At 44.7% G+C, this 23,314-nt stretch overlaps 1 protein-coding gene across 1 annotated transcript in view; it reads right to left on the bottom strand.

Moving 5' to 3' along the window:
* The window catches only part of igf2r (insulin-like growth factor 2 receptor), a 267,979-nt gene that overhangs the window by 24,192 nt on the left and 220,473 nt on the right, over positions 1-23,314 (bottom strand). Inside the window, exons 38-45 of the mRNA XM_072503630.1 lie at positions 16,083-16,290; positions 15,276-15,428; positions 14,965-15,199; positions 9,697-9,833; positions 7,905-8,022; positions 7,073-7,219; positions 4,197-4,381; positions 362-548 (exon numbers count right to left, since the gene is read on the bottom strand). Coding sequence (XP_072359731.1) covers positions 362-548; positions 4,197-4,381; positions 7,073-7,219; positions 7,905-8,022; positions 9,697-9,833; positions 14,965-15,199; positions 15,276-15,428; positions 16,083-16,290 — 1,370 coding nt within the window. The remainder of the gene's footprint in view (positions 1-361; positions 549-4,196; positions 4,382-7,072; positions 7,220-7,904; positions 8,023-9,696; positions 9,834-14,964; positions 15,200-15,275; positions 15,429-16,082; positions 16,291-23,314) is intronic.

Below are 23,314 nucleotides of genomic sequence, written 5' to 3'. Positions count from 1 at the left end.
CAGAAAGTTGTCCTGCAGACTTCTTCTTATATGTATCTTCCCAGTTGTATCAAATGTTTTAAAATAATGAAAGTGACCTGGGGCTCAAAATGAATCATAACTCTTGAAATGCAGAGGAGGCTTGAGTTTGATCTTAGGCTGTTAAGTGCATGTTTTTTGCAAAACAAAATTCTCAAATGAATATATATGCTGGATGAGATGAGACTTTGAACTTTTGAAAGCCTACATAGAATTCTCAACGTATCAAGTTGGCTGTTTGCAGTTCAATTAAAAATTCAGCAACAAGCCAAAAACGTAAATGGATAAATATTGAAAATCAGTCCCCTGCAGCTTAAATCTTTAAAGCGCTGGAGAAACTCACGTAAGTGCACAGACTGTTGATGTGTACCAGGTAAACAGGTACTGGCAGTCGGACGTCTCATGAAGGAAATCTGGTTTCCCTTCCCCTGTTGATTCACTGCAGTGAATTAGTATGGTGGAGGAAGCATTCTTGGATTTATCACGGCCACACACCGAGTTAGAAGAGAAAACTACATCCAGGTCATCATCTGGAAACAAAAAATAAACAGCAATGCAAAATCATACCACAAGATCAATATGACCTCCACATTATAAACAATCATGTGTTGGGAGCACTGTTAATAAACAGGCCACAAAGATACATACTAGCGCATGGATTGAAGGGAGGAACAACTGGATTCAGAGCAGGAAGGGGACCAACGGAATATTTGGTACAGGAATGATTAAATGAAGGTTAAGATTAAACTTTTGACAGAGTGAAGCAAAAATTAACACTCTGAAAATTGGAATTGGTTGGAAAAACATGATATTCATTAGGATGTTTTACTGTAAAGATATTACATGAAACAAAGCCTATAAAGTGCAATAGGATGAAGGTGTATGACATTATCATTTTTCTCAAAATATTGGGCTGGATTTTAAAAGCACCGATGAAGGTACTCAGCAGGGCTTAATTTGCAGCAATGACATTTTACCTTCAGTAGTGTTCAGTGCATGGTACTGGACCGCAACGCTTGTTCTGTACCATGCACTCATCAGGCTGTTCGATCAGTCAAATAAATTAAATCGACACCCCACCCAAAAGAGGAAACTAAAACAAAATCACTTTAATTTGGTTTATGTAAAAAGTTAAGATCAGGACATTCATGTGGGGTAACAGCTAAAATATTCTGAGTTTCAAAAACATTTTAATTTCTAATAATAGTTGAAAATTCAATTATAAACTTATTTTTACAGGGTCAGTTGTTGTTCATGAAAGTTTTATGAATCACATTGGTGTTAAAAACCCAGTTACGCCTGATTGAGCAAGTTGTAACATTTTAAATGGTTTGAAATGGCAATGTGGGAGGTGGGAAGGTTGACATTCTCACTAATTTTAGCAATTCCTGGCCCTGAGGGTGGCACAATGCCACTTGTGTCAGAGCTGAGTGATAGACAGCATATCTCTAGGATTTCTGCACTAACCACACGTGCCTGACATTTTCAATTACAATCGGTTTCAATGACGGCAAATGGCAACAGATTTGTCAACTATCCCCACCTCACAATACCCCCAGCAAAATCCAGCCCAATTAATTAATTGACATATGGCTTGGATGACTAATGTTGCATGTCAATTTTACATTGACTTTGAACCCAATCTCTTAAGATAATTAAATGTTCTGCACATATATTTGGAAGATACGTCAAGATGATGATAGGTATGGATTGAAATCAATTGCAAAGACAGACACTGGGAATCATTAGCCAAGAAGATCTTGCAAAATAAAAACACCAACATGAAACAGAGCAAACTGTCATTTATTTGGGGTACACATTAGATGGGCAAAGTAGAAATGAAGTTAAAAGGAGGAAACCAATTGTAGCACAGATGTTTCTAAAGCGTTTTTATGCATCATAAAGTCAAGCTGGGCGAGATGTAGAATGTTTAAGATGTGTGGTCAATGATATTGAGTGCGCGAAAACAATACTTCGAAAAATGTTGGATGCTACAGATGTTACAGAAATTTAGTTGGATAGAAAGACTGGTTAATAAAAACCTGAGTTAGCAGAAGACATTTAAGAAAGCTCATTAAGGGAACAATCAGGAGTATATTTTTCAGGAATCATGGGAAATTATTGGGATTGTTACTGCCTGGGAAAACAGGAAGCAGAGCAAGGAGGAAGGCAAAGAACATTTCTTGGTGATGTGATGGACAGTGCAGTTGTGTAAAGACACAAAACTGTAGAGTGCACTAGTCATCAGCCTCCAGACCAGAAGCAAATTATAGGTTAGACAAGCTTTAGATAAATAAGCCCAAAGGTCATTTTAGAAATCAATGGCCTGTACACCATTTTTAATATGCTTTTGGCTGAGTTGAGATCAATTCTAGTGCTCAATTGACATTCTGGGCTTTTAAGATAAATGACCATTTGCAATTCATTCACTCTTTAAAAACAAAACTCTGCACTTGACTGTCACCCTCGAGCAGTCGTCTTTGCTTTTATTGTGCCATTAACTACAAGTTGACAAGAGTAGTTTCTGTCAGCAATAAGAAAACATTTCCTCACAGATGGTGGTTAGCCTTTGGAACAGTTTACTTCAAAAAAAATTGTTCATGGGATGTGGCGTCGCTGGCTAGGCCAGCATTTACTTAGTTGACCTTGAGAAGGTGGTGCGAAGTCACATTCTTGAATCCCTGTGGTCTAGGTACACTCAAAAGTGCTGTTAAGGAACATCCAGGAGTTTGATACAGTAACAGTGAAGGAACAGTCAAGGGGCAAGTAGTTTAGATCTCAAATTAAACAAATACCATAGGAAACGCACGCGTTGTAAATGATAGTCAGAACATGGAAGAGAGAACACAGCATTGTTTCCGGACATCGAAATTTTCTATATTCCCTGGACTCTCAAATCAAAGGTCCAGGAAACTGCAGTAAACCTATTCCTGCTTACTCCTAGCTAATCTCTCCAGGTGGAAATGTGTTCCTCTGTTGCAAATTTGTTCAACTCGGTCTTAAGGGACTATAAAGAATCCAAAATCCATACAAACCCCATGCTTAGGATAGCCAGGTAAGGAACATGGAGATAAGCAGACATAGCGATATTCTATCCTTATATTCCCGGTGACAGATTCCTTCAACCACCATCAGCTCCTGATCTGTGTTCATTCACAAACTCTATATAAGGAACTTACTTGTGCACTAATATCAATTTCTACATGTTATAGAAAGCCACTTGTGTCCACTGCACATTCTAAAATTCCCTTTTCCATGTGGAACATCCTTCAGTCCTTCTCTGCTCCTTAGTTGCCCTTTTCTCCACAAGCAACATGTATACCTTTCTCTATCTCTGACCAAAGCTTCCATCTCTCTATCACAATTCATTTGCTAGGATTCTTCTCCTGCTGTCCGAGGATGGGATCCTTTCTGAATAGCCGATAACTTTTCATTGTTTCAGTTCGCAGAATTTCGGTTTGATTGTTACCTTCTTACCCTTCATATAATCCAATCTATTTCATGTTTTTTTTTATTGCAGAAAAGTATCGAGAAAAATTAATATTTGGATAATTAGACAGTTTTTAATTAGATAGTACAAGCAGGTTGATGCTAAACAAGTTACAAACACACCAACAGCAAAGTGAGACTTTTAATTAAACAATAATGGTTATAGAAAAAAAGGACATGCATTTAGGAGTGTATTATATAATATATAGTTCTATTCATGAACTCAGACATCTCAAAGTACTTTGCAGCCGAGTAAGTAATTTTGAAGTATAGTCACTGCTGTAATTTTGGAAACGTAGCTGCCAGTTTGAACACAGCAAGACCTCACGAACAGTAATGTGATCATGGCTGGATAATCTCTTTTAGTTATGAGGGAGAAATGCTGGCCATGACACCAGGGAGAACTCCCCTGCTCTTATTCAAAACAGGGCTTTGGATATTTTACATCTAGCCGAGCTGACTGTGCCTTGGTTTTTGTGTGCCATCCGAAAGATCGCATATCTGATACTGTACTGAAAGTGTCAAGAGAAATTGTGCTGAAGCCTGGATATTTTACAGAGTGAAATATTCGAGGAAGGTTACAGCAGGTTTATATCAACTTTGTTGTAGGAGGTCAATGGCAGAAGCCGATCTTTCAGGAAACAAACTATTAAAGAAACCAAGGAAATTAATGACTAAGAAGTATTTACCTTCAAGATAGTATTTTGCTTTAGACGCTATGCCAATGCGCCTGAAGTAAGGCTGGTTAGTTTTGACCTGGCAGATATTGGATCCTTGGCACGGAGTATGTTCAGGATCCGCGATTCCAGAAAGCTGAATATCGTAGATATACGAGTCACCATTTGATCTAATATCACCTAAAGCATGGTACAACCTGTAACACAGTATGCTAAATGTGTCATCTGTAGTCTTCAGTGCGAAACCCGATCAGCAGAAACAATCTGTACACTAGAGTTCTAAAAATGGGTCAAATACGTTAATCACGTGAAGATTATTCAGACCATTCAGAGCCAAATTTTGTTCCAATATTTAATGGTTTACAGAAACATTTTTTTAAAAAAAAAAAATGTATTTCATTCCAAACTTATTCAAAAAATACAAAAACATAAATAATCCTGGGAACACTCTCCCCAACTCAGTTTTACAGTTTTCCCCCTTTTTCAACACCCCTCCCCCCCCCCCCACAATGAACAACTCCTCGAACATGGTCACGAACAATCCCCACCATGCCTCAAAGCCCTCTGCTGAACCCCTCAATTCAAAATTTATTTTTTTTCAACTGGAGGAAATCATACAGATCCCGTAGCCAGGCCACTGCCCCCGGCGGAGTAGCTGACCACCATTCCAGCAGAATTCTTCACCGAGCAACCAGAGACGTGAAGGCCATGCGTCAGTCTTCCTCCCCTCCATCAGCTCCCGCATATCCAATATCTCAAAAATTGCCACCATTGGGTCCGGCCTGACTTCCACAATCTTTGCTAACATCCTGAACACTCCCTCCCAGTACCTCTCCAACTTCTCGCAGCCCCAGGACATGTGTGCGTGGTTTGCTGGTCCTAGCCCACACTTCTCACACTCGCCTGTCAGCCCCCAGGAAGAAGTCACATCCTCATGAGTCATGTGCACCGTGTACCACCTTAAACTGTATCAAATTCATCCTAGTACACGAGGAGGTCGAATTCACCCTAAGCAATTCCTCACACCACAGCCTATCTTCCCCTCCCCCTCCTCCCATTTCTCCTTGATCCTCACTTTTTGCATACCCCCCTACTCTCCCAGCCATCCATATATGTCCCCAATCCTACACTCCCCTTCCACGTCCAGAAGCAGCAACTGTTCCAAAAGGGCACATTTCGGCAGCCTGGGAAATCCTTTCCACCTTCCTTGCAAAGTCCCTTACTTGTAAATACCTGAATTCACTTACCTTCAGGAGCTCTGCCCTCTCCTGCACGCAGCTCCTCCAGGCTTGTGAACCCCTCTTCAAAATACAAATCCCTCTCCCTCACCAGCCCCATCTCTATACATACCATCTGTCTCCCATGGCTTAAACCCTTGGTTCTCTCACAACAGCGTTAACACCGACATTCCCTCCATCCTAAAATGTCTCCACAACTGGTTCCACATCTTTATCGTGGACCGTAAAACCGGGCTCTCAGTATATCTCCTCGGTGCCAGAAGTAGTGCCACATGGCCCTCAGGCTGGACCCACTACAGGATTCTTCCTCCATCCTAACCACTCTCCTTCCCACCACCGCCTCACTTTCTCTACATTTGCTGCCCAATAGTAGTGCAGCAGGTTTGGTTACGCTAACTCCCCCTCTGCCTCTGCAGCAGGGCCTTCTTCACCCATGGCATCTTCCCCACCCATATAAACTCTGAAATGACTGTGCCCAACTTCTGAAACAAGGCCTTTGGAATTAAGATCGGGAGCATCTGGGATATAAATAAGAACCATGGCAGGACATTCATTTTCACCATATGCAACCCAAAACTCCATGAGCTCATCTGGTCATGGATATGGTCCATACACTCGCCACCGGGGCCACGTACCGCAGAAGCACCCATACCACAAATTTTGGCCCAAACTTTCCCAGGACCTTGAACAGGTACCGCCACTCCACCCGATCAAATGCCTTCTCCCCGTCCATAGACATCACTACCTCCAGTGCCCATCGTCTCGATGGGGTCATGATCACATTCAATAGTCGCCTTATATTACTCCAGAGTTGCCTGCCCTGCACGAAACCCATTTGATCCTCTGCAACCAACCCCGGAACGCATTGTTCCATCCTCCCCACCACTAACTTAGCGAACACTTTCATGTCTGTACTCAACAATGGTATGGGCCTGTATGACCCACACTCCAGCAGGTCGTTCTCTTTCTTTGGTATTAGCGTAATTGTGGTCTGTGTCATCGTCTCAGTGAGCTCCCCCTTCTCCAGGCACCTTGCTAAATGGCCCCAGGAGGTGTGGTGCCAGTTCTGCTGCAAACTCCTTCTAAAATTCCACCGGGGCCTTCCCTTCTTTGAGTTAAACGCAGAGTGAAATATCTGACCCAACCCATCCCTTTCTCTGCCTAACCTGATTCCCTCATCCGGAGGTGCATCTCCTGCAGAAAGACCACCTCTGCCTTCAAACTCTTTGGGTGTACAAAGACCCGAGACCTTTTCACTAGCCCGTTTAGCCCCCGCACGTTCCATGTTCTCCGCCTTATCAGAGGTTTGCGCCTCCACTCCCCTACCGATTCGGTCCTCTTTAATTTCACCCTAAACCGGGCTCATCCAAGATGGCCCCCTTCTCCGCCCATAACCACGCTTCTCCTCCAACACTGCCATGTCGGATCTCCCCATCGCCCCCCCCCCTCGAGGTTTACCGAAACATAGCCAAAAGACATTTTTTTTTTAATTTCTCACTGTCGGGATTTACCTTATTTTAAGAGTAGACAGTGTGACAAGACACAACAAAACAGGTCTTCTTCACAGCAACTGCTTTCAAAGGTTCATGTGCACAAACAAATGAAAGTTGAATGAAAAATATGAAACTAATCAAAATGTACAACACTTACTTAGAATAAATAGCTGACAAATTGACTTTTTGGCCAGTTGTTGGGCTTTTAATGGCTCCATCTACCACATAAACCTCTTGTGGTTTTCTGGCACATGCTGCACGAGTCTCCCATGTGATTAAAAATTCGCATTCCTTTTCATCAAAGCTGTGAGGAAAAACATTTGAGTATTGCATTGGGCAGGCACATGGATGTACACCATTCGAAGCAAAGATTAAGAATCCACAAAATGTATTCAGCAGAATGTAAACATGCAAAACAAATTGAGATACGATTGCACAATTTTGGACTCAAAGATTAAAGTGCTGGCCAAAGTGAAATGTTTTGCTCCTCACCCCAAATAGGTTTCCCCTTCAAATTTCCTCCAAAATTCACACCAGTTACCAAGGCACAACCACTGAAATACTTGGGGCCGCATTTCTGGGAAGCAAAATCTAACTTCAAGTGGTTTATTCACGTTGAATGATCATTCGATTTAGGAAAAGTATGTATCATGCAACGCAAGATCATTTATGTTGAACCTGAATGTAACAATTGAGTGGATTCCATAAAGTTTATTGGAAATACTATTTTGCTGTGAAGTCTTCACCGCTGAGCTTAGTGACACCGCTACCTTTTCTCAGGGTGGGTGGGCAGCCAATGCCCATCACTTTCTATGTGTAAAGGAGCAGTCTAGATTAATTTGTATTTCAAATATGCTACCTTCCTTTACTCCTGCCTTGGTCTGCTCTCCCAATGTTTCAGAAGAAGTCAGTGATCTATGGAATCATGGAGATCCCATTTAGATAGCAGATTATAATATTTCAAATAATTGGAGTAAAGGTCTCCTCACCTTTTCAACTCTGGTGCTCCACCTGTTGACGAGCATTGCATTTGTATAGCAGTCTTTGCATGCTTGCCTGTGCTACATGCAAAATAGCCATTTGAATAATTCACAAAAAAATATTTGTCTGGAAAAAATAGGGGAAAAAAGCTAAAATTAACATGTCGCATACTCTTCACGGCATGCGTTACATTGAGCAGTGTTCATTTGTCCGTTTTGCCAATTCTACCGTACAATTTAGATCCCATTATTTTGACTCCAAATATCACCCTTGTTTAGAAAACTGACCCGAACCCAACTGACTGATGTGACCACAGGACAACCAGAGCAACCAATTATCTGTTTCTTTTGTAGATTAAGCCAAGAACTACTGCACGTTAGAACTTGCCAAATTTCCATGGGCCTGAACTTCTGCAGAGTGGCAGAGTCAGATTTCTTTATGGTCTAATATTATTTGGGTATTGATGTAACCCAGCAGGAACCATCTGAAGTTTGCAATTTCACATGGCTCCCAGTGCAGGGCAATTGCTCATTGGAACTTTACACTTCCTGGACAATTGTCCAGCAAACCTTATCTGAGAAATTATGGGATGCTGTTCCCTAGCACATCTGCAGGATACCCTCAAACACACTTCCCTGGAGTTTGGAAGCTACAGGCTTCTGCATCCCAATTCTTAGCAAAAGTGATATCACTTCATTGACATTATTTCTAAATATGCATGCGCAAAAATTGGTGCAGACACAATTAAGCTTAATTAACATAATATTCTGTTAACAGTCACTAAATGGAAAGTAGCGATGCCCTCCAATATGACCTTTCAAACTAAAGGGATGAGCTTAGTGTGATGCAAGGACATTTGGAACACAGGTAAAACATTATTGGGACACCGGTAAAACATTAATTTTGCTAAACTGCAATTATGCAGTATACATCACATCACCCTGCTCTTTCCACTTAGAATGTAAATGACAAAGGGAAAAAAAGTAGCTTGTCCTACGGATCATTTTGAGATGAATTTAAGGGGCAATTTAGCGTGGCCAATCCACCTAGCCTGCACATAATTGGGTTATGGGGACGAGACTCATGCAGACAAGGGGAGAAAGTGCAAATTCTACACGGACAATGACCCGGGGCTGGGATTGAACCCGGGTCCTTGGTGCCGTGAGGCAGCAGTGCTGACCACTGTGCCACTATGGTGCCCCTGATATATATTTATACAACAAAGTCAAGATGATCATCAATAACAGAGAACATGCATTAGGTCTGTAGTATAGAGGTGGCTGAGTCAAGGAACTGTGAAGTGTTCTGTCTGCATAGAGTGCAGGCTTGGGGATTTGATTTGGGCTCTAGGACAGTCAAATGGAAGGAAATGGCATTTGCACAAAGAGCCAGCAAGCAAAGTCCGAGAGATAACATGGGAGAGAGAATGAATGAGAGAAATTAAAAATTAGGAAGATCTCAAAAGTTTCCAGAGTCTGTAACATCACCTGTTCACAGCATATATCTTAGAGATATTTTGCCTTAAGTGGACTGTACTTGAAAGGTTAAGGAAATAAAAATGTATATTGTGACTAGGGGGAGGTAGTGCACATACGGGTACCTGTTTTTTTATTAAATCTAGAAAGTACATGGGTTTGGATGTCTGCTTCAAAATAGGATCACAGGCTGGAGATTCTGACTTTTAAAAATATTACATTATTTCAGGAAATGTAATCGTTTAATTTTATGTAAACTCGTACGAGCACTGCACTGTGTATTAATACTGCACTGTGTATTAATACAAGTGACAAGACATCATACCTTGAATGTCCATTTTTTGGGTGTGAACAAGGCTTAATACCTGGGTCTGACCATTTTTACTCTTTCTGCACATGCTGGCATGTGCAGGGCAGCCAGTGGGTCCTTCATGAACTCCTTGACAGAGATTCATGTAATACCTAAAAGATAAAATTGGAATGAATTCATAACACAAGGAATAAGAGAAGTAGGCCACATCTTTCAAGTCTGTTCAGAATCTCACAATTACTTCAGCTTAGGAGGCAGCCATTTGGCCCATCATGTCTGTACCAGCTCCCCAAACAAACATCATGACAAAGTCACATTCCCCTGCAACCTTGCACATTGTTAAGCATCTTTTGACGTCAAATATTCCCAGGATAAGGAGTCCGTCTTTATTCATAGGGTTGTGAATCTTTGTAATTCTGTACCCAGAGGTTTTGTAGAAAGGAAAGTATTTGACAAAATTATTACACGATTTATGTTATAAACAGGGTGGATAAAGGGGATCCAGTATATGTAGTCTATTTGGATTTCCAAAAGACATTCAATAAACTGGTGCACAAAAGGTTATATTTGGGTTAATATATTAGCATGAATGGAAGACTGGATAACCAACGGGAAGCAAAGTGTCAGGATAAATCAACTGCACATCCAGTCAAAATACATGAGAAATAAGATGTAATTTGGTCCTTCAAGCCTGCTCCGCCATTCGATCAGATCATGGCTGATTGGATTGTGGCCTGAATTCTCTTGCTGGCCCCGGTATCTCTAGGCTCCCTTGTAGATCAAAAATCTGTGTAACTCAGCATTTACCCAGTCAAGATCCCTCAGAACCTTATATGCTTTGATAAGACAACCTCTCATTATTCAAAACTCCAAAGAGTACAGGCCCAACCTTCTCCCTCCTTCTTCATAAGACAACGCCTTTCATCCCAGGAATCAGCATAGTGAATCTTTCCTGAACGATTTTGAATGCAAGTACATTAGTAAGAGACCAAAACTGATATTACTCTAGGTGCATTCTCGTCAATGCCCTGCACAGTTGTAGCAAGAGTTCCACATTTTTATACTCCCCCCCCCCCCCCCCCCCCCTTCCCTCCCCCCCTGCAATAAAGGCCAATATTCCATTTGCCTTCCTAATTACTTGTACTTGCATGCTAGTCTTTTTGATTCATGCACGAGGAGATCCAGATCCCTGTACCGCAGCAGTCTATTTAAATATTCAGCTTTTTTATTCTGCCTGCCAAAGTGAACCTCACATTTTCCTATTCCATCTTCCAAATTTCTGCCACTCACTTAACCTACATACCCATTTAACCTATGTGCCCAGTGACCCCCTCACAACTTGCTTTCCTACCTTTGTGTTGCTGCAAATTTGGCCACAATATACTCAGCCCCTTCATCCAAGTTATTATTATAGATCTAAAAAGTTGATCCTCTGCACTGCACTGGTCAGTGTGCCAACCTGAAAATGGTTCATTTATCCCAACACTTTGCTTCCCGTTAGTTATCCAGTCTTCCATTCATGCCAATATATTAATCCAAATATAACCTTTTGTGCACCAGTTTATTGAATGTCTTTTGGAAATCCAAATAGACTACATATACTGGATCCCCTTTATCCACCCTGTTTATAACATAGATAAATCGTGTAATAATTTTGTCAAACACTTTCCCTTCCACAAAACCTCTGGGTACAGAATTACAAAGATTCACAACCCTATGAATAAAGGCGGACTCCTTATCCTGGGAATATGCTCCCCATCTCCGCATCTACCCACTATGATCTAGGGGGACAATTTCAGCAGATACATGGGAATACCACCACCCGGAAGTTGCTCTCCAAGCCACTTACCACCGTGACTTAGAAAGATATCGCCATTCCTTCACTGTTGCTGGGTCAAAATCCTGGAACTCCCTCCTTCACCAACACTGTAGATGTGCCTACCACGGACTACTGTGGTTCAAGGTTGGTCACCACCCCCATCTCCTCAAGGGCAATTAGGGATGGGCAATGAATGCTGGTCTAGCTAGCATTGCCCACATCCCTTGAATGAAGACAAAATAAAAATCCTCTCAGTATTATTCAATTGGATCCCTGTGATTCTTCTAAATACCAGAGAGCACAGGTTTATTCTACTCAATCTTTCCACACAGGACAACCCTCTCTCCTCCCAGGACCCAAACCAGCAAAAATTTATTGCATTTCCTCCAAGACAACAATATCTTTCCTTGGGTACAGAGACAAAAAGTGCACCTACACAGTAAATGTATTCTCACAAAAACCCTGGACAATCCCAGCAAGACTGTTTTACTCTTGTACTTCAACCTCCCTGCATTAAAGATCAATCGCACATTTGCCTCCTTAATTGTTTGCTGTTCTTTCATGTCAGTCATGTTTCTTGTACAAGGACTCACCATTTCAAACGTTGCGTTTCTATTCTTACTACCAAAGTATTACGATACATTATACTCTTATCTTCCACATTCACCTTATTGTCCACTCACTTAATCTAGTCACATCCCTCTGCACACTTAGTCACGTCGAAGATTACTTCACCACCTAGCTCAGTATTGTCAGCAAACTTGGATATATTATACAGAATCCATTCATTTAAATCATTGATATATATTGCAAATAGCTGGGGACTCCCCACATAGATGTTTGTAGAACTCAACTAGCACCAGCCTGTCAACCTGAAAATTACCCATTTATTTCTGCGGTTTTATGTCCTTTAACCAATCCTCTATTCATGCTAATATATATCCCTAACCCTCAACTGGTGTGGTACCTTACCAAATGCTTTTGAAAATCCAAATACACTACTCTCACTGGTCCTCCTTTATTCAGCCTGCTAGTTAGGTTTAACTATGCTGACACTGATATGATTTCCCAAGTGATTAGTTACCATTTGCTTAAAATGGACTCCAGTATGCGACAGAACAGAGAGAAACTTGTATAAATCGGCAGAAATGTCGAAAACTAGAGAGCACAGATTTAAGGTGATTGATAAAAGGGCCATGAGAATGGACGAGGCTCCATAAGTGGAACTTAACAAAGCTGGTGGAGGAGGCTAGGGAAGATCTTAAGAGGTGCGATACACTGCACTTAACGCTGGCGGGGAGGGCCCAAGTGGTGGAAATGAACATTCTGCTGAGGTTCTTATTTATCTTTCAAGCTCATCCGATCATTATACTAAAATACCTTTTTTCGGAAAGTGGACACGCTCATTTCTGACTTTGTATGGGTGGGGAAGGTGCCAAAGGTGGGCAGGACCCTGCTACAGAGGCAGAGGCAGCAGGGGTGGGGTGGGGGGTTGGCATAGCCGAATTTGCTTCATTATTATTGGGTGGCGAATGTGGACAAGGTGTAGCGGTGGTGGGAAGGAGAAGGGGAGAGTGGGTTAGGACGGAGGATGAATCTTGTACGGGGTTTAGTTTGAGGGCTATGGTGACGGCAGCGTTGCCAATGGCTCCGTGTAAGTATTCAGAGAGCCCATTGGTGTAGTCCACAGTGAAGATATGGAATCAGTTGAGGAGGCATTTTAGGGTGGAAGGGATGTCGGTGCTAATGCCGCTTTACGAGAATCATGGGTTTGAGCTGGGGGTGTGGATAGTGTATACAGGAGGTGGAGGGAAGTGGGGCTGGTCAAGGCAAGGGATCTGTATTTGGAGGAAGGGTTCGCCAGTCTAAAGGAGCTAAGGAAGAGGGGGAGTGAGTTCAGATATCTGTAGGTTAGGGACTTTGTGCTAAAGGTCTGGAGGGGGTTCCCTAGGTTGCCTGATAACACCCTGCTGGAATGACTGCTGCTTCCGGATTTGGCAAGGGAGGGAAGAATTGGGGATATATACAAGTGGCTGGGGAGCAGGGGGTGAAGATCAAGGAGAAATGGGAAGCGGAGTTGGGAGGGTAAATCATTTGGGGAGTATGGAGTGAGGCATTGTGTAGGGTAAACAGGACCTCCTCCTGTGCAAGGATGAGCCTGACTCAGTTTAAGGTGGTGCACAGGGTTCATATGACTCGGGCGAGAATGAGTGGGTTCTTTCAGGGGGTAGCAGATGGGTGAGAGATGTGTGGGTGGGGGCCAGTGAATCACACGCACATGTTTTGGGGTTGCGAAAAATTGGGACGATTCTGGGTGGGAGTGTTCACGGTCTTAGCCAGGATAGTGGAGGAGGAGGTGGACCAGGACCCTTTGGTGCCGATATTTGGAGTCTCAGAGAAGCTGGAGCTCATGGAGAGGAGGAAGGCCAATGTCGTGGCTTTCGCCTCTCTGATTGAATGGTGGCGAATTTTGGAGTGGCGGTCAGCATCACCACCGGGGGTAGTGGCTTGGTTGGGTGATCTATACGACTGCCTGCGATTAGAGAAGATAAAAAATATTTTCCTTGGTGCTTATTCGCTGTGACCTGTTTTGATACACATTTGTAATAAAATACATTTTGTTAAAAAAAAGTGGCCATGAGAAAATGGTCATCCATTGCATGGTTAAAATCTGGAATGCTCTGTCTGAAAGGGTAGTGGAGCCATATTCAATTATGGCTTTCAAAAGGTTTTAGGGAATACTTGTAGGGCTATGGACAAAGGATGGATGGCTTGCTGGATTGCTCTTGGAGAGCTGGCATGAGCTTGAAGGTTTTATACATAGAAGTTAGTTTTTAAAATAAACAATTTTATCAACAGCATTTTTTCTCAAATCTAGAAATCATTTAGAAATTTTATGTATTAGCATTTATTTACACTGCCAAAATAAATGTCAGCAAAGTGTGTCTTTTTAAAAAAAAATAGAAATTTACTTTCCAAATTGTTTTTCTCTCAGGTTTGATTTTTCACAGGTAGAGCATCATTCGGTATCATGCTCAGGTTATTATTAGAGTGTTCAAGATGGAAAGACGCATTATCTGTACAATATCTGATCAAGGCATAATCGCAGCTAAATTCGACCTCAACAGGCATCGGCAGATACACAAACCCAGCATAAGGTGGGGGCTGGCCATTAGGAGAAACAACTATCATTTTCCTATTTCAAAAACAGGTCACGAACGAACTGCAGCTCCAGTTTTTGACCCTTCCTGACATTCATTAAACAGTAAAAACAAGAAATCAAACCTAGTACCCTCCTAAGCCTGCAAGGGTCAGCTACTCAGTTATCAGGCAGCGTCCAAAGTTCAGTATATATTAAAATAGTATTGAATTTGAGAAATAAGATTACAACAATGCAAATACAGTGCAAGCACTATACTAAAGCAGAAGCAATCTCTATAAATGGTGAGAAAATTCTAACTTACGTATAACCATCAGACATGAACTTCCATGATCCGGTAAGGGAAGAAAGCATTCTCAAATCATAGGTCTTATGACTGTGAACTAGCTTGCATTCCATCTGTTTGGGTGGACAAACTGTGCTCGTCTTCCATTCAAATGTTGTTGAGCAATCAAGGGTTTCGCTCAGCACTTCTGGGCTCCCATCTTCAACGGCTTCATTACATCTGAAGATGATTGTCGATCTTCGAGTTGCAGTTGCTGAAACCATTGAATTTAAGCAGTTTAATAACAAATCATTAGCTCATCTACAAAAGCTCTGGTGTTTGTTACATACCATTACTACAGAAGCCCCATGCTTTGTCCCTGTCATAGTCATCGGTTGTTCCACACCACAGGTATCCATCTGTTCTCCCTTCAGTCGTACATGCATCGTAAGATTTCTTGGAAAACTTAAATGGGAATCTGCAAAGCTCTCCTCTTTCAGTCACTGTTAAATACATAGAGGGAAAAGCACACGAGTCACCCCAAATATAAGAGCTAAAGTCGAAGCTGGCTGATGTAACGCAATCCCATCTGTTGCTGTTTAAACAAATGAACTCTGCCATTGTCTGTTTCGCTTCATCTTCCTGTAGACCATTCACTCTTTCTCTTTATTGTGGGCTTCCAGTACCCACCCAGGTGGGATCCTCATGCATGAGCGGAGGCACTGACCATGTCCATCCATTCAACTATAGAGATCATAATAATCCAGTCAGAACGTGGCTCCATGTGAGATTCACACAGGCATTTCCAGCAGGACAATGCTACATGAACTGGAAATCACCAAAATTTAGTTCCTTTCCCCAGCCCAGAACACCGATGCAATTTGCAGCTTCCTCTATTCCTGCCCTGCTACGGTCGGCTAATTCAGAACAACCCAAGAAAATGGGGTACGCTGGTACTCCAAGGGTGACATCTTTACCTAGTCAGGATTCAGGCAAAATAACTGCATAACATGTCACTTTCAAGCATACATGTCACTTTCAAGCACAAGGTGACTGATTGTGTACCAAAATACATTTAAAGAATTATGATTCACACTATTTGCTTCAAAGTATTCTTGACACTTGGTAAAAGAAATTAAATTAACTTTACCAATTACCTTTTGGGCACAGATCACTACTGCTGTAGTGCAAAATTAAGGCCTGCTCCTGGTGTTTGTATTCCAGGGTCATTGCTTTTGGATTACCGAATGAAGCTGCTTCATCTCCTGAGACCAAACAGACAGCACTGTCTTTACATTTGTTGCCAGGTACATCGGTCACTGCTGCACATATATTAAGGTAATATGTCCTCTTTCCAGACTGAACCTGAAGGATCAAGAACATTTGTCAATTATTTCAAGAGCACCATGATAGCAAATTATAATATCATTCTGCGCAAAAGAGAATTATTAAATGCGAATACTCCTTGCATGTTAAAAGTAACAAATCTGGACTTCCGGGTGCGGCAATGACCAGCTAAGTCGCACGTTTCGGCACCTCCCGTTTCAACGGACTTTTGGGCTCTTATCAGGAGACCCAACGGAAATTTTCAAAGGCTAAACCCAGTGTGAGGCGACATAGGAAGGAGTCCCCCCGGGTGTGGATGGAAAGAAGTGATAGTAGTGGCCAGATTGCAGAGGATCCTCTGGAGCAGTGGCAGAGAAGGGAAGGCAAGATGGCGGCTGAGGGAGCCCAGTTGGTATGGGGCCTGGAACAGCAGGACTTCCTCCGGCGATGTGTGGAGGAGCTCAAGGAGGTGGTGCTGGCGCCGATGCTGCAGGCGATTGAGGGGCTGAAGGAGACGCAAAAGACCCAAGAGATGGAGCTCCGTGGAGTGAAGGCAAAGGCTGCCGAAAATGAGGATGTGATACAGGACTTGGTGGTGAAGACGGAGACGCACGAGGCACTACACAAGAGGTGTATGGAGAGATTGGAAGCCCTGGAAAATAGCTCGAGGAGGAAGAACTTAAGAATCTTGGGTCTTCCCGAAGGGGCAGAGGGAGCGGACGTTGGGGCGTACGTGAGCGTGATGCTCCATACTTTAATGGGAGCCGAGGCCCCGACGGGCCCACTGGAAGTGGAGGGAGCGTACCGGGTCCTCGTGCAAAGACCAAAGGCAGGGGAAATACCGCGAGCAATAGTGGTGAGATTCCACCGCTACAAGGACAGGGAGATGGTCCTGAGATGGGCTAAGAAGACACGGAGCAGCAGATGGGAGAACGCAGTGATCCACGTCTACCAAGATTGGAGTGCGGAGGTGGCGAGAAGGAGGGCGAGTTTCAATCGGGCCAAGGCGGTGCTCCACAGGAAGAAAGTGAAATTCGGAATGTTGCAGCCGGCAAAGCTGTGGGTTACACACCAGGGCAAACACCACTACTTTGAGACGGCAGAGGAGGCGTGGACATTCATTCAAGAGGAGAAGTTGGACTAGATTTGGGAAAGGATGTTTGGAATGAAGTAGCGAGGTGGTGGCAAGGAATTGTAAATCAGATGGGGGAATTTTTTTCCCCTCGAAGGGGGGGACACACGAAGAAATGTGGGCGCCGGTGGGGAAGGGGATGGGGAAGGAGAGAGGGAGCTGCGCCATTAGGGGCGGGGCCGAGAGGGAAGCGCGGGCTTTGTTCCGCGCTATGGAAACTGTAGCGGGAAAAGGGGGCGCAGGAACGAGGGGGCCTCACACGCAGGGAGGCTAAGGATAAACGGGGGAAGCTGAGGTCAGCCAGAGTTTGCGGACTCAGAAGCAATATGGGGGGGGGGGTGCAATCAAGCTAGAGCGGGATCTAGCAGGGGGGGGGGGGGGGGGATATTAACTGGGTTGCTGCTGCTAAGGGGAAGGGGTAGCTGTTACGGGATGGGATGGTCGGGACGGGAGGGCGCCGTCTGGGGGACAAGCGGTTGCGTGGGAACCGGGTGAGGAGCTGGTTAAAAAAGGGGATGGCTAGTCGACGATGGGAGGGGGGGGGGGGGGGTAAAGAGTCCCCCAACCCGGTTGATCACGTGGAATGTGAGAGGGTTGAATGGGCCGATTAAGAGGGCAAGGGTATTTGCGCACCTAAAGAAGCTAAAGGCAGATGTGGTTATGCTTCAGGAGACGCATCTGAAACTGGCGGATCAGGTCAGATTAAGAAAAGGATGGGTGGGACAGGTATTCCACTCGGGCTTGGATGCGAAAAATAGAGGGGCGGCAATACTGGTGGGGAAACGGGTATCGTTTGAGGCGAAGACCATAGTGGTGGACAGTGGGGGTAGGTACGTGATGGTGAGTGGCAGATTGCAAGGTGAGGCGGTGGTGCTGGTGAACGTATATGCCCCGAACTGGGATGATGTGAACTTTATGAAGCGTATGTTGGGGCGCATCCCGGACCTGGAGATGGGAAAGTTGGTAATGGGGGGGGACTTCAACACGGTGCTGGACCCAGGGCTGGACCGGTCCAGATCTAGGACCGGGAGGAGGCCGGCAGCGGCCAAGGTGCTTAAGGGCTTTATGGAGCGGATGGGAGGAGTGGAGCCCTGGAGATTTACTAGACCGAGGAGTAAAGAGTTTTCCTTCTTCTCCCACGTCGATAAAGTGTACTCCCGGATAGATTTCTTTGTCCTGGGAAGGGCGCTGATCCCGAAGGTGGCAGGAGCGGAGTACTCGGCTATAGCCATTTCAGATCATGCCCCACTTTGGGTAGATCTGGAACTAGGTGAGGAAAAGGAGCAACGCCCACATTGGAGATTGGACATGGGACTGTTGGCGGACGAGGGGGTATGTGGAAGGGTGAGGGGATGTATTGAAAGATACCTAGAGGTCAATGATGACGGAGAGGTCCAGGTGGGAGTAGTCTGGGAGGCGCTGGTGAGAGGGGAGCTGATCTCCATAAGGGCCCATAAGGGGAAACAAGAGGGTAAAGAAAGGGAGAGACTGATTGGGGAGATTCTGAGAGTGGATAGGCAATATGCGGAGGCTCCGGACGAAGGGCTATACAGGGAAAGACGGAGGCTACACACAGACTTTGACTTGTTGACCACGGGTAAGGCGGAGACGCAGTGGAGGAAGGCACAGGGAGTACAGTATGAATACGGAGAGAAGGCGAGCCGACTGCTGGCCCAACAACTTAGGAAGAGGGGGGCGGCGAGAGAGATCGGAGGAGTTAGAGACGAGGAGGGAAGGATGGAAGAGAGCGGAGAGGGTGAACGGGGTATTTAAGGTATTCGACGAGAGGCTGTATAAGGCCCAACCCCCAGTAGGGAAAGAGGGAATGATGCATTTCCTAGACCAGTTGGAGTTCCCGAAGGCTAAGGAGGAGAGGACAGGACTGGGAGCGCAGATTGAGGTAGAGGAGGTGGTAAAAGGAATCGGGAGCATGCAGGCAGGGAAGGCCCCGGGACCAGGTGTGTTCCCGGTGGAATTTTATAGGAAATATGCGGACCTGCTGGCCCCACTCCTGACGAGAACCTTCAATGAGGCTAAGGAAAGGGGGACACTAACCCCGACGATGTCGGAGGCGACGATATCGCTGATCCTGAAAAGAGACAAAGACCCGCTGCAGTGCGGGTCATACAGGCCTATTTCCCTCCTGAACGTAGATGCCAAGTTATTGGCCAAAGTGATGGCGACAAGGATAGAGGACTGTGTCCCTGGGGTGGTGCATGGTGACCAAACAGGATTTGTTAAAGGGAGGCAATTGAATACCAATATACGGAAGTTGTTGGGGGTGATGATGATGCCCCCACCGGAGGGAGAGGCGGAGATAGTGGTGGCTATGGATGCAGAGAAGGCATTTGATAGAGTGGAGTGGGACTACCTGTGGGAGGTACTGAAGAGATTTGGATTTGGAGAGGGGTTCATTAGATGGGTTCGACTCCTGTACGGGGCCCCGGTGGCAAGTGTGATTACGAACAGGCAACGATCCGACTACTTCCGACTATATAGGGGCACAAGACAGGGGTGCCCCCTGTCCCCGTTACTGTTTGCGTTGGCAATTGAGCTATTGGCCATAGCGCTGAGGGGCTCTAGGAAGTGGAGAGGGGTACTTAGAGGAGGAGAAGAACATCGGGTGTCATTATACACTGATGATCTGCTGTTCTATGTCGCGGAGCCAGTGGAGGGGATGCCTGAGATAATGCAGACACTCAGGGAGTTTGGAGAGTTTTCGGGATACAAACTGAATATGGGGAAGAGTGAACTGTTTGTGATGCACCCCGGGGAACAGGGCAGGGGAATAGACCAGCTGCCGCTGAGGAGGGTAACAAGAGATTTCCGGTATTTAGGGATCCAGGTGGCCAGGGACTGGGAAACCTTGCATAAGCTTAACTTGACACGACTCGTAGTGCAGATGGAGGAGGACTTTAAGAGGTGGGATATGGTGTCCCTGTCATTGGCGGGCAGGGTGCAGGCGGTTAAAATGGTGGTCCTCCCGAGGTTTCTTTTTGTGTTTCAGTGCCTCCCCATACTGATTACAAAGACCTTTTTTAAGAAGGTGGGCAGGAGCATCATGAGCTTTGTGTGGGCCGGAAAGACCCCAAGGGTAAAGAGGGGGGTTCCTGCAGCGCAGTAGAGATAGAGGGGGATTGGCACTGCCGAGTCTGAGTGATTATTATTGGGCTGCTAACGTGTCTATGATATGTAAGTGGATGAGGGAAGAAGGAGTGGCGTGGAAGAGGCTGGAGATGGCGTCCTTTCGGGGAACTAGCTTAAAAGCACTGGCGACGGTGCCACTGCCGTTCTCCCCGAAAAGGTACACCACAAACCCAGTGGTGGTGGCGACTCTGAAGATTTGGGAGCAGTGGAGACGACATAGGGGAGTGACGGGTGCCTCAGTGTGGTCCCCGATAAGGAACAACCACAGGTTCGTCCTGGGAAGGCTAGACGGGGGATTTCAATCTTGGCAGCGAGCAGGAATTGCGAAACTGAAGGACTTGTTCTTGGACGGGACGTTCGCGAGTCTGGGAGTACTGACAGAAAAATACGGGTTGCCACCTAGGAACGCATTTCGTTATTTGCAAGTGAGGGCATTTGTGAGGCAACAGGTGAGGGAATTTCCGCAGCTCCCGGCGCAAGGGATCCAGGACAGTGTGATTTCGGGGGCATGGATGGGTGACGGTAAGGTGTCCGATATATACAGGGAAATGAGAGACGAGGGGGAGACGATGATAGAGGAACTGAAAGAGAAATGGGAGCAGCAGCTGGGGGAGGAGATTGAGGGGCTGTGGGCAGATGCCCCAAGTAGGATAAATTCCTCGTCCTCGTGTGCCAGGCTCAGCCTGATCCAATTCAAGGTACTACACAGGGCGCATATGACGGGAGCAAGACTGAGCAGGTTTTTTGGGGTGGAGGATAGGTGCGTGGGAAGCCCTGCGAACCACACCCACATGTTTTGGCCATGTCCGGTATTGCACGGGTTCTGGGTGGGTGTGGCAAAAGTGATTTCAAAGGTGGTGGGGGTCCGGGTCGAACCAAGCTGGGGGTTGGCTATATTTGGGGTTGCAGATGAGCCAGGAGGCGAGAGAGGCCGATGTTTTGGCCTTTGCGTCCCTAGTAGCCCGGCGAAGGATTCTACTTGTGTGGAAAGAAGCTAAACCCCCGGGCGTGGAGGCCTGGATAAACGACATGGCAGGGTTTATAAAATTGGAGCGGATAAAGTATGCACTAAGAGGTTCGGCTCAGGGGTTCACCAGGCGGTGGCAACCGTTCCTCGACTATCTCGCAGAGCGATAATGGAAAATAGGAAAGACAGCAGCAGCAACCCGGGGGCGGGGGGGGGGGGGTGCATTCGGGTCTTCGGGTTTTTTTTTGTGTTGTTACATATTTGCTGTTCATATTTATCTTCTCAATGTTACTATTTCTTTCTTTTTGTTTCTTATTTTGTTGGCACTTGCCGTTAGTTAATATATTATTTTAAAAACGATCAATGTATATACTGTTACAAAGTTGTAAAAATGGAAAATTCTTGGTTGATCGATAAACTTTTAATAAAATATATATATTTTTAAAAAGTAACAAATCTGGCCATATTCCCAAGAGCACTTGTTTCATTTAAAGTGTAATCAGAAGCAGGACTGGCAGAGTATATATTTTAAATGCAGGCTTAAATAAATTAATATTCATTGTAAAGTTCCCAATTAAACAGAAACATGCAATGCTAGCTTCCTTTAAGTGATATTGACTGAGGGGTATTACTTACTTGGCAGAACAATTAATTTACAGGAAGAAGTCTTGTAACACCAGGTTAAAGTTCAACAGGTTTGTTTCAAATCACTAGCTTTCGGAGCGCTGCTCCTTCCTCAGGTGAATGCCTGGGAGGAAGGAGCAGTGCTCTGAAAGCTAGTATTTGAAACAAGCCTGTTGGACTTTAACCTGGTGTTGCAAGACCTCTTACTGTGCTCACCCAGTCCAACACTGGCTTCTCCACATCACAATTAATTTACAGTACAGGTTTGGCATTAGTGCACAGCACTTTCAATTTTGCATCAACTCCTAAAGCAGGTGTCAAGGCAAAATTACTCAGACACTTTACCAATATGGAGCCGGCTTCCAGCTTGGGCTGCATGCAAGGCAGTAGGATCAGCAAACTCACATTTATAGCACCTTTCAAGACCTCAGCATGCCACAAAGCACTTTACAAGCAATGAAGAATTTTTGAAGTGTAGTCACATTGTCATGTGGTAAACAAAGCAATCAACTTGCACACATTAAGCTTACTCAATGACACAACCAGATTTATTTTTAAAGTGGGGTTAATTGAAGGATACAAATTGGCCAGCAGTCCCCTGCTGCTCTTCAAAATAGTGCCATATATTATATAAAAGAAATATAATAATCGTGTCAAAATAGTGTCAACGTCTGGGGGGATAATTGGATCCTAGGTTCATGTGTCATCAGATACTACAGCACTGACCATGATTGCACGCTGGTTAGCTGGTTCATGATGCAGAGCATAGGCCAACAACGCAGGTTCAATTCCTGTACCAGCTGAGGTTATTCATGAAGGCCCGCCTTCTCAACCGTGCCCTTGCCCAAAGTGTAGTGATCCTCCGGTTAAATCACCACCAGTCAGCTCTCCCCCTCAAAGACGGAAAGCAGAGTATGGCATCTGGGATCGTGGAAGACTTATTTTACAGTGCAATACACAGTACTCTTATAAGCTCTTAGGGGGCTTCCCATGGCTCATTTACAATTTTACCTGTCAATCTCAAAACCACAGGAACAGATCCCCTTCCAAGTCACTAAATTGATCTACCTCTAGCTAAATGTTTCCACATTTGCCTTTTACTTTCCCTTCTCCTTAATAATCAAAACCTAACATTACAATTACTGTTCCCCAAGTGATCACTCATGCTCAATTTCTCTCTCCAAAACTAGATC

Source organism: Scyliorhinus torazame, chromosome 1, assembly GCF_047496885.1.
Source record: "Scyliorhinus torazame isolate Kashiwa2021f chromosome 1, sScyTor2.1, whole genome shotgun sequence".
In the NCBI taxonomy this organism is placed as follows: Eukaryota; Metazoa; Chordata; class Chondrichthyes; order Carcharhiniformes; family Scyliorhinidae; genus Scyliorhinus; species Scyliorhinus torazame.
This window is presented reverse-complemented; position numbering and strand designations above follow the sequence as displayed.